Source organism: Dendrobium catenatum, unplaced genomic scaffold (assembly GCF_001605985.2).
Source record: "Dendrobium catenatum unplaced genomic scaffold, ASM160598v2 fragScaff_scaffold_601, whole genome shotgun sequence".
In the NCBI taxonomy this organism is placed as follows: domain Eukaryota; kingdom Viridiplantae; phylum Streptophyta; class Magnoliopsida; order Asparagales; family Orchidaceae; genus Dendrobium; species Dendrobium catenatum.
The window spans coordinates 990,595-1,002,477 of NW_021319063.1; the positions used below are offsets into that span (position 1 = coordinate 990,595).

Genomic DNA, 11,883 nt, shown 5'->3' on the forward strand with positions numbered 1-11,883 from the left:
TGAATTAGAAAATTTTATGCTAGAAAGTCGTTTTAAGAAGCAGTACGAAAGCTGACTCAAATGAAGTCTTAGGCTACGACCTTCTTTCTGCTTCTGAAAGCAGCTTTCTAATATAAATTTTTCTTATTTTTATACTAAAAAATTGCTTTAAGAAACAGAAAGAAAGCCTTAGGCTTCATTTGGGACAGCTTTCTTTCTGCTTCTTAAAGCAGCTTTCAAGTACAAAAAATTAATTTTTGTTCTAAAAAACTGCTTTAAGAAGCAGTAAGAAAACCGTCTCAAAGGAAGCCTGAATCCAAATGCATCTGGCAATGATGGGCAGACAAAACCACTTTGGATCGATCCCCAACTAAGGAGCAATTTTCACCTTTCCTAACACACACCAACTGCAAACCTTATCACCAATTCCCCAATAAAAAACTCAGCTTCAAACTCATTTTTTACAAATGATCATACGCAAAGCCTGTACTACTCCAAACCTAGAATTATATAAGTTAACTAATTCCATGGCACATGTGACCTACCATGGCAGCTTTAGCTCTCTCTCCTTGATGATTCTAATGGCTAGTGCTCTATTATTTTTCAATACTTACTTCATATAATAAGTCAGTTCTCCTTAATCATGACAACACTGTATTTGTTAGCAAGTCCTGAAGCATCTTTCTGCTCTCACACTTGAAGTTTATTGGCTGGGGAACTGACTTTGGTTTGTCATGCTTATAGATCACAGTAAAATAATATTCTTCTGAGGGTCTTTGAAAAGTATCTTAAAGCACCTTATTGCTTCATCAGATTGGAGTGTGGGGATTGCTATTTGTTTATATTTAAGAGAGCTGAAAGCCTTAATTGTGTGGGACATGCAGAGGAAGAGGCTATTGAGTGCTGGCTTTTTGTTGAAGTTTGTCTTTCTGCTTATTCTTATTGCAAAGAGCCTCAGCTGATAATTAACTCTCATATGTAAGTAAGGATCTGTACTCTCAGGTTTTGCCAGCTTCTCTTTTCATTTTTCTGATGCGTGAGTTTGATTTTCTCTTAGATTCTCTCTTGTTTTTGGCATAGGAAGCTAAAGTTTCTGCAGAAAATATATGTAGCATCTGAAGTCTGTTTCTCCTTTGTTTTTTATTTTTATTTTTTCTGTTCTTCCGATAGTGTATATTGACAGATTGCCTCATGAAGATGCGATCAAAATTATTGTATATTAGAAACTAGATGTAGTTCTTCCAAGTATGTTTGAAAAATTCAAGAAGTTGCTAAACTCCTTAGTTTCTTATGAATTCAAGAGCTTATTTAATGTGGGTGCCAGCTTAGATCTTTGAAGTTTTTATCAGAATTCAATCAATATAAAATTTATGCTTTGTCACTCATTCTTCCAAAAAATATCTTTAGAACTATTTTTTTGGATTTAGTTATGAAAATGAGCTTATGAGCATAGCTCATGGAATGTATTCATGAGTTGCTGATTCATTGTCATCTACATTGACAGTCTTAAGAAGAAACCAAATCTGGAAAATTGGTGAAAAGTGAAGGCTTTTGAGAATATCAGACATCGGCAGCAATAAGTTTGAGCAATCTGAGAAGCAGAAATGGAGAAAATTCTCAAGAATCATGACAAGGAAAGGATGAAGAGAGCAATGATAGAGCAGGAAGAGACCTTCAGGCAGCAGGTAAGCTCTCACTTTGGATGACTTTGGGCAGGTTTGATTGCGCTTTTTACTGTAAAAAAGTTGTCTCAAAGCACTTTGGTATGTGGAGCTGTTTCTGGAGAAATTTGCTTTTAAAAAAGCTGTTTTTAGAATGAAAATTTGAAACTGTTTCATGGGCCAGCTTTCCAACAACTTCTCAACATGTTTAATTATAAAAAGAGAAATGTTTTTGTTAATCACTTATCCTTGAAATTAAGAAGCAAATTTCTTGGCTGTATCAGGTGAATGAGCTCCATCGGCTTTATCGAGTGCAGAAACAGTTGATGAAGGAAATGAAGATCAACAAGCTCAAGAAAGATAAATGGACTCCCAAAAACATGGAAATAGCACCTCGTCGAATGCTCGATCTAGAACTACCAGCAGAAGCTTATATCCAATACAACGATGAAAGAGAAATAGAACTGAGTCTTGCAATTGGAAGCAGCAGTAGGAAGAGAGAAGAGAAATCAAATACTTCAGATTCTGCAGGTAGTTTTTCTTCTTCATCAGCTGAGTCAGGAAGTTTGAAATTATTAGGCCATGACTGGGGAATCTCTAAGGTGCCAGAGATGTATTTGACTTCACACAGAGAGATGAACAATGGCTTTGATGATGAGCATGAGATGAGGCAAGACAGGCTTCAAAAGCCGCCATGGTTTCTTCCATGTTTAAGCCTAACCATGAGTTAGAGCTCTTGTAGCTTGCTGACTTTCCAGTATCTCAACAAGCTTAAATCCTAGCATAATTGGTCATCAACTCATGGATTTTTTTTTTCTCTTAATGTTCTAATCAACCTTATCATATTTATCATGCTATAAAACACCTCTTTCCTTACATAGCAACAATAAAATCATTATTTTTTCTTCAAGAGAAGTTTTCTCGTCTTGTAAAACCTAAAAACAAAAAAGATTTATGCAACTCATCTTAATTTGTTAGTTGTTCGATCAAAATGTCTTCGATTCATTACTTGCATATGCAGAGTTTATGAACTTACAATTTAAAAGTCTAAAGAAAAATCTTACAACATCTTGTTTATGATTAAAATTTATATCAAGACCACATAATTAGTTTTTTTTAGACATTTAGGCCAATTAAGACAAACTCACACACGTCACATACAGAAGACTTGATGAACCCAAGACCTCTTTATTAGCAGCCAAAGTTCCCAACCAACAGACTAAGTAATGGATAAAATCTTCGAAGCGATCATGTTGCCACATTATACATTAAAACTTTAAAAATAGAAGTAAAATTTTATAATATTACTTGTATAGAAAAGGATGAAAAACATTTCATTCAAAGGAACAAAGGTTGAGACCATGCCAAATTTTGTTAGGTAACCATCAACATTATTATTATTTTAGGTTTTATACCAACCGTCCTAAGTTGGCTTTACTATCTTTGAGTCCTAAAATCTTTTTTCTAAAGTGGGAATTAAGAAAGAAAAATTAAATTGTGCATAAGACAAGTAGTTAAAAAACTATAACTTGAGCTTTTAAAAAAAAAATAGCACGTGAAAAAAAAAATTAATATGAATGGATTAGAAAAAAGGAGATAAAAATAGTGATAATAATTAAATAAAAAAAATTTAAATTAGCAGCTTATGAACCATTTAACGTACAAAAAAAAAAAAAAAAAAATTCATTGAAGCATCAATAATTATCAACTCATGATATTGACAATTCATATGATTGGAAATTTCAGAACAAAGTATTTCAGCATTTCTGCAATGCTAATATAATTAAAATCTGTAATGTTCGTGCGATTTTATATTTCTTTGGAGGCTGTGTACAGGGAGAGATTATTCTGTGCGGTATTCGAACACGTTCAGAAGCCAATCTAGATGCTTCACATCGCCTGATGCACTATGCATTGAATGACACAACACGTCTGTATTGACCTCCAGACACATCCAGACACTGCACAATAATTTTTCATGTTAAAGAGTTTGGCTGGCTACCTCTAATTTGAGCTTGAATTTATTTATTTAAATAAGTTCAAATAGTCTGAATATGTTTGTAACTCAATTCATTTATCATAAAGAAAAAATATAATTCAAAGAACTATTATAATAAAACAATGAAAAATAGAAAATTATTAGAAAAATAATATAGAAACAATTAAAACAAGAAAATATTTTAAATTTTCAATAATTTTACAAAAAAATAATTATGTTCTACTATATTTTATATTAATGTTTTAAATAGATTGGCTTATCAACAAATGAGTCAAAACTGATTCAATATGGCTCCCATATTGATAAAGATTAAGGCTTCGTTTGGGACGGCTTTCTTGTTGCTTCTTAAAGCAGCTTTCTAGTTCAATAATTAAAATTTTTGCACTAGAAAGTTGCTTTAAGAAGCAACAAGAAAGCCGTCCCAAACGAAACCTAAAGCTTACCCTACTAGCCCTTGGCTCAAACTTGATTCATTAAATATCAAGGTTAGCTAAAATTTGACTTGTTAGCCCCTTTAGTTCAGCTTATCATTCAAATTTATCAAGCCAAATCTCAACTGATTAGCATCACTTGGAGGAAAAATTATTACGTGCGGGTCTAGATTCGTCCAGAGACCAATAAAAATGCACCACGTTGCCTAAAAAAATATACTGCAAGCGCGAAACCAGATGGGAGAAACGTACAGTATCCGCACAGAATAATAGCTTCACTTGGGGGCAGCATAAGCTGCAGCAGCCTGCACATGTATCTAGGTAGTCTAGACCTAGACTTAAATATAGCGCACTCTTTTTTGTTCCAAAAGCAGAAGGCAATTATATACTTAAGATTTCTGGAGGCTCAAATTCCAGCAGCAGAAATAATGCTTGCTTTCTGGTCCAAAAGTAGCGGCCATATAACCCCCATAGCAGTAACAGCATGAAAGAAATAAATTCCTTTTTTTTAATGTTGGAGTTGCACCTAGTTTCACATTGTTGGAAATAAATAATTACAAAGTTTAGAAAATGAATAGTTTGAGCCATGTGCTGTACGGGAAATTATTGGGTTCGGAGTGCGTAAGCTGACCAGAGCCTAATGAAAATGCGCCACATCACCCTCTATTTGGTACTGAGCAGTACCGAGCTCAGGACTGCTCGGTACTGCTCAGTATTGCTCAGTACCGAGCTCGGTACTGAGCAGTATTGAATAACGTGTCTGCATCTTATTGATCTCTGGACGATAAGTTGTGTACGCTATCCGGACCCAATAATTCCCAGTGCTGTACACACCACATCTGGTAGATGGTCTTCACAGGAAAGCAATATAACTCACAAGATGAGATTTCAAATCTCCAACATGGTTCTAATCTGATCTGGTGAATGCCTCACCAAAGACTTCGGATCAGAGTACCCATTTTTCGGGTCGGCGACAGCTCCATAAATGACTTGATAAGCGGCTGCTAGTGCCCCGGCGACACGAACACGAGCATCGGAACGCAACCGAGGTACCTGCAACTGCTCATATTCTGGAAGGGCGCCTTCAGTCCCAGTCACCAGCCCAAAGAAAGCTCTCAAGCAATCAGAAAGAACCTGCGGTGACATTTCCTCTGTTTCTGCTAAAGGCCCAGCTTCAATGTTGTGATCATTAGAAGATGATATCTTCTGAATGTAGTTGATCTTGCTCAAAAGGCCGCATCTTCTAAGAATGGAGTCTACTTCATTTTCTACAAGAGTTTGAAGATGAGTTTCAATCATTGAAAGCAGATTGCCTATATACTTGGACGCAACTTCATGGCTAATCAATGGCTGCTGAATCGCTGATAGACAATTGATGAGGTATATTTTGGATGACGATTCGTTACTCTTTGGGTTTGCAGCAGGAGCCAGGAAAGGGAGAGTTAGTACCAGACTAAAATGCATGTAATGAAGGATTAATAATTATTTTGATGAAAATTATGCAACATTCATAAGAAGTGATGAGAGAAAAAAAAAGGCTTGGCATTATCATCATGTATTCATTCCTGATTTTGTGTTGAGAGTTGGCTGAGCCTTGCTGAAACTTTCCTCGCAATTTTTTTTTTAAAATTCTGTTTTAACGGTATTATGTTAAGTTTGTCATTTTTTCCTTTATAATCCTTTGACATTAAACTTATCAATCCATCCAATAAGAGCATCTTTTATCATTTGTTGCATATGGACAAACCAAATAGGTCAGTTTTTAATTATTTATTATCTTAAATACTACTCCAACCATGCCTCTAGTATAATTATTCACAATTAATCTTTTTTAAATTTGACACAAATCCATTTTAACATTCTCGTTTTTTTGTCATGCTCAACTTCTCATTCAACAATTTTCTTGTCGCTAGAGATACCCTAGCACTTTCTCTTGGAACTTTATCATATGCTTTCTTTAAATCAATAAATATCATATGAAAAACCTTTTTATTCTCTCTATGCTTCTCCATCAAACATCTCAATAAATGTATAGCTTCCATAGTAGACCTACCCGGCATGAATCCAATTTGATTTTAAGAAACATTAGTATCACGTCGTAACCTATGCTCCATAACTCTCTCCCAAAGTTTTTAAGTATGACACATTAACTTAATTCCTCTATAATTCACACAATATTGTGTGTCACCATTATTCTTAAAAATATAAATCAATACACTCATTCTCCACTCATCTGACATCTTTTTAGTCTTCAAAATAATATTTAAAATTTTAGTGAGCCAAGAAATTCCTTAATTTCCTAAGTATTTCCATACCTTTATTAGAATCACAAGACCTCGACCGCTCCAAGCGTCCCGATGTTCACCTCCCAAACTCCACCTAGACTTCCACAATTTTAACCCCACGCCTGTGCCGTTCCCTCTTCTCCATACAGATGCCCATTCAAACAACCCTCTCCCAGCCTCGATTCACAGCAATCTACCTTGCCGAACCAACCCCGACGTCAAGACCTGATCTCCTCCCGTCTCCCATGTCCATAACCCAACCTAGCTGCAAATCGAGCTGAACACTCTGCTCTAATCTCTGCAGTCGATCCCTCCAACTCCACCTGGCCGAGCTCTAGACTTCCAACAGTCCGATCCCAATCCCACTACTTGCCACCTCCAACCTCCTATATACCCTACTCCAGGTAGTCTGAATCTCCAGCCACAACCCGATTGGGCTCCGTCCGCTTCCCTCTACTACAGCAGTCGAATAGGTCCCTCAGCACTTCTCACGTGAAAACTTTAGTTGTTGCCTCTTCCCAAAGCCCTTAAGTCAAGACACTTTCCCTCCACTAGCAAGGTTTCCTACAGCCCAATATAAGCCTAAAAGCCCACTCAGGAACTCACCAAACAGCCCACTCACCACTTCTTCAATTCAGCCAACACTTTTATAGTAGCCCATCACTATACTACCAAAACAAACCAGCCAACTCAACAAGCCCATTTCAATCCCTGAAAAAATCCGGATAGGCAAGCTTTTCCTTAATCGTTTTACTTCCATTATTGATGTTAGTTACTATTGCTATTTGTGTTATCAGTCATTACCATTAATTTTGTGTATTATTATTATTGCTAGAAGTAAATATAAAGAATTAAAAAAAGAATATATATATATATATATATGTCGCTCAAGTATAATGGTCCAAAACCCCGCTTTCGATGTTCGTGGCGCGTTGGGGGACCACCGTACACGCTCTCGTAGCGTGGTGGGAGGGAACCCGGAGCGAAGCTTGAGGCGAGGCGTGTAGGCCTCTAAGTGCTCCCATGATGAGGACAAAATTAAGTACTCGTGTATGAGCTACAATACCTGCAAAAAAAATTGCAAGTATTTTACACATGTACCTCAAAGACTCATGCGCGCACTTGTAGAGTGGTAGGATTGAAGACTACAGCTACGATGTCACTCGACACCTATCCTACGCGGCTCGTAGAGTAGTAGGGAAAGCCCAGCTCCCGAAATTTCCCCTAAACGGGGGAGATGACAGGAGGTTGTAGAAATTTCAACTAAAAGAGGACCTGGACTCGAACAAAAAGTCAAAAATACTAGGAACTAAACTTGCACATCAGGGAATTAGACTTGAATAAATGCATAAAATGAATCTATAATTCACAAAATGGCAAATAATTAAACACAAATGAATGAACAGGGAACTTATGGTGGACAAAGAACTTGCAAATACAACTCACTCACCAGCAATAATAAAGTTTCATGCAATTGGGTGATTTGAAATGATTGCAATGGACAAACAGACGTGTGATGAATGCAATAACATTTGTGCAATCAATATCAAACATACAAATAAGCACATTGAACTCAGCAAGCAATGAAAATTAAAAGAATGTATAGTTTGATTGCATGCAAATGTACAAAATCCCTAGCAAGTAAATTACCTACAAATGATGATTGTCGATGTGTAGCGTTCACAGAAAGTCCTGCAAGAAGATACAACAATCCTTGCAAACAACGAAGCCTCTCGCAAAAATGCTAAATGCGACATACAATAACCACAAATAAACACCAAGATCCTCTAAGTGATGATGGTTGATATGCAACAACAGCCCATTGGTAGGTAATTACAAAGGATAACGACATGATGATTTACCTAATATCACATACGAAGGATACAACATATAAGCTGACAGACAAATGCACATGCCTGCTGATTAATGACGACAAAAAATAAACTATGAGTATGACCGACAATAGCTAGCTTGCAGGCATATGTTGCGAGCCTTGTGAACGTTGAAAGTGAATAAATAGTGAAGGTGGTAACTTGCTAGCCAATGTGTACGGGGAAATTAGCAGTGTGGCAGCTTTCCTACAGGCAACACTGATCGACTTAAAGGCAAATATAACAGTTTCCGATGAACAACTGAAAGTCAATATGCGAGAGAATGTGTCAACTCACCTGTAAACGATAAAGCTTCTTGCAAACATGCACAAAACAATACACAATGAATGTGAATACCTATTAGAAATGATGAGAGATTCGTCGTATGCACAATGGTGTGCCTATGAGTGATGATTAGTAACAAGTAGCGAATGCTACGATACCCTTGCAATTTACAACTACTCAATGCCAGACAAATCCACTAATCTCCACAAGCAGAGGCGATGGATTCGCAACAAATGCAATAACCTACAAATAATTGTAAAAGACTTGTTAGTGCAAAATAGTCTACCTGCATAAAGCGGCATATAATTATAGTGCAACGCCACGCCACCGGATTTGCAATACTCATACGAGCGGACCGAAGGTGTTTGTAAATGCTAAAGTGAAATCATGCGCACTCGTCAGCAACAGTCACTCGCACAGCTGACCATATCTGAATATTGCAAAAGCACCCCGCCTCATGCATCAAAATGCACGCTAACACATTCACATACATGCATACACCTACAATGTGCAGGATGCATCGTGCAAGCATGTTATTCAATGTGCAAAATATGCCATGCTATGGCAGTGCATTACGTTAGCACACATATACATCATGAAAATATATTATAGACTGTGTTAGTGCAGTAAGCCACTACACTGCATGTCAACATATCATGCAAGACTCAAATATAAATAATTTACAACATCTAAATGTGTCAACATATCATGCAAGACTCAAATATAAATAATTTACAACATCTAAATGCATCAATAAATCAATGCACAAACGCTTCACATAAATGCATAACATGCAGATGTGTCGCATACACCCACTGCATGGGTATTACAATTATATAAATGCATCACGTAAAATGCATATAAAAACATATATCCGCATGGGCCCCAATGAGCATGATGTATGCACATGTGTGACGTCTGAGGATACTACGCGGGTAAAAAAATAAACATAAGTTCGAGCCTGATCCTTCTACATGAATGGATAGGAGTTGACATGGCTCGAACCGATAAAAAAATATACGGTCATGGCGCCGACCAAGATGTTTGTTTTATACATTCATATTAGGCCTTCAATGTCTATTACAAGAAAAAATAAACAACAAAGGCATAAAGCCTTCAATGAACCTGATCCTCTGTCGGTAAGTAAACAGAGTTGACAAGTTCAACCAATAAAATAAAATTGTCTATAAATACCTCGATGATGATTGTATTGATAGAAAATCTCAACTGGAGAGGACCCCAAACATTCGAAAATGCCTCCTAAACTCTCACCAAAATTTGATACTCAAAAGTCACCAAAACTAAATATTTAAAATTGGAATAAAGCACCTAAACATTCAAAGCAAAAAATCCATCAACACTTAGCAATAGTTTATCGAGATGGATAAATCTAAAAAATCACTCTAGCTCACAAAGAGTGAATGTCTGGTCAGGAATATCACTAGGATTTATTTTCAATCTGTCTCTTGCCAGTAAAGATGTGACATGTGTCCTCTAACTGGTTGTTTCGCCGTCAAATGACACCACAAGTAAATGGTTATGACCGGAACCCTCTAAACTAGGTGGTTTTGCCGTCAAATAACACCACCAAATTATGGTCATGGTCAGAGCTCGCATATTCCCTAATAGTTTCAATTTCTTGAGATATGAATCAATAAAATATAATCGATAGGACACAAAACCCTCTACTAGCTAAGATGGATTCAGATTTGTCCCCTTAAGAAAATATTCACCCCAGGTCTACAAGGTACCCTTGGACGAAAAAACTCATGGCTGCCGACAAAGATCCTTTAGTCAGGTTGAGTGGACAACCTCTGATTAAGTAGACCAGGGACCATGATGACCCAGGATGACGGAACCATTGGATCTTGATCAGGTTTATCATACATTCCTCTACCAACCACTTTAAGTGTAAGATGGTGAAATTTTCAATTTTAAATATTAAGTCTCAAAAAACTAAACTCATGCTGCTACTATACACCATATACCATGTATCTCTATGTATTTGTTTAACGACTAAACTTCATCAAAAGTACTCTCTCATTATCGGGAGGGGTAATTAACTATAGGGGTTTGCGCCTATAAGAAACATGAACTCAGATCATAAAGTCCTTGCAAATGATGATGAAATCTCTGTGTAATATCTTATTCAAAACTCAATTTACCTTCTGCAAATTTGCCTCGAAACTTAATTATTAAAACTCTACTAGACGGCCTAAAAATAAAGAAATGGTCCGCAGAAAGGCCGGGCCACGAATTTTCGGAGCCGCATTAAATAACATATCAAATGTGCTATCTCTAATTTAAAAAGTATGGTTAGATCATTTAAGAAAATTACAATGAGTAGGTTCAAGCAAATTACATTGCCAACCTTAAGCTATTAGTGAATATCAAGCAAGGTTAATAAGCTGTTGCTGAAGAAAATGGATGAAAATATATAATTTGAGAATAGTAAGTCTGATGAGGATATCAAATCATCATGGAAAGTTTACCAGCGACATGGCCGCCAATCTACGGCCACGATCGATTCGTTATATTTTTGAGTCGATGTATTTTATTTTCATGCATTTTATTATTTGCTTATGTGTGTTTATTTATTTTCCTGTGTACCCTTTTGTATTATTCAGACAATAGCTCACACACAAAATATTTAACTATCAATAAACATAAAGAAATCATGCAAACAATAATGCAGAGTAACTAACCTGAGATACCGTGGATGCATTCTTGGTCAAAATTGAATCAACTGATAGAGAATCCCTGTTGCTTGGGCCTACTTCAGAATTTGTTCTGCTCTTTCTTGAAAGTGCTCCTTTAGATTTCTGAGTCTCTGCTGCTAGTTCACATATCTGCAGGCATGAACCATTAGGGCAACTAGAAAGTTCTTCAGTGCTTAGGAAACAAAGGTATGACTTAGTCTTTGCATTTTTGTTGCTCAATTACAAATTACAATGCAAGCTCATCAAAACAATATGCAGTACAACTACTTTCTTTATAAAAAAAAAAAAGGCCAGGCAAAATGACTGCCTCATCTGTCAATGTATAAATCTCAATTCCATAACAATCAAGTAAAACTATGGCATTAATTAATTAATAGCAAAGATTTTAAGGCCCTGAAGCTTTTTGAGTTTTTTGGTTGTTATTACCTTGGTTATTTTACAGAATTCTTAATTCTTGGAAGATAATTCTACCTTCTTAAAAGAATATGGCAGAAATTGAGACCCTTAAAGTCAGATGTTTTACGTGAGACCTGCACTCCTAATTACAAAATAAACAAGCCCTTTGTTCCTTTCCAGATCTCATCTAATTTGTTTCCTTAACAACGGGTAACTGTGATTCAGTGCCTCTGTTCAGCTTAGCTCTCTAATCTCT

General features: G+C 36.4%; 2 protein-coding genes across 3 annotated transcripts; one reads left to right on the forward strand and one right to left on the reverse strand.

Moving 5' to 3' along the window:
• Positions 1-356: 356 nt before the first annotated feature.
• Positions 357-2,516, forward strand: LOC110116267. Of its 2 annotated transcripts, none has more exons than XM_020849778.2 (3): positions 357-961; positions 1,484-1,664; positions 1,925-2,516. In XM_020849778.2, exons 2-3 carry the CDS (start codon positions 1,584-1,586, stop codon positions 2,369-2,371), a joined length of 528 nt encoding a protein of 175 aa, XP_020705437.1. In that variant the 5' UTR covers positions 357-961; positions 1,484-1,583; the 3' UTR covers positions 2,372-2,516. The 2 variants fall into 2 exon arrangements, with proteins under 2 accessions (XP_020705437.1, XP_020705436.1); XM_020849777.2 differs by having other exon boundaries at positions 360-957.
• Positions 2,517-4,555: 2,039 nt separating this feature from the next.
• LOC114579650 (conserved oligomeric Golgi complex subunit 6-like) lies at positions 4,556-11,450 on the reverse strand. The gene is made up of 2 exons (XM_028694946.1): positions 11,217-11,450; positions 4,556-5,477 (listed from the first exon to the last, which is right to left on the reverse strand). The coding sequence occupies exon 2, from the start codon at positions 5,367-5,369 to the stop codon at positions 4,959-4,961; it is 411 nt and encodes a 136-aa protein (XP_028550779.1). The 5' UTR covers positions 5,370-5,477; positions 11,217-11,450; the 3' UTR covers positions 4,556-4,958.
• Positions 11,451-11,883: the final 433 nt, after the last annotated feature.

Coding starts and splice junctions, on each gene's coding strand:
- LOC110116267 (XM_020849778.2), top strand. CDS start 1,584: ATGGAGAAAATTCTCAAGAATCATGACAAGGAAAGGATGAAGAGAGCA. Junction 1,665..1,924: donor AAGAGACCTTCAGGCAGCAG/GTAAGCTCTCAC, acceptor TGGCTGTATCAG/GTGAATGAGCTCCATCGGCT.
- LOC114579650 (XM_028694946.1), bottom strand. CDS start 5,369: ATGATTGAAACTCATCTTCAAACTCTTGTAGAAAATGAAGTAGACTCC.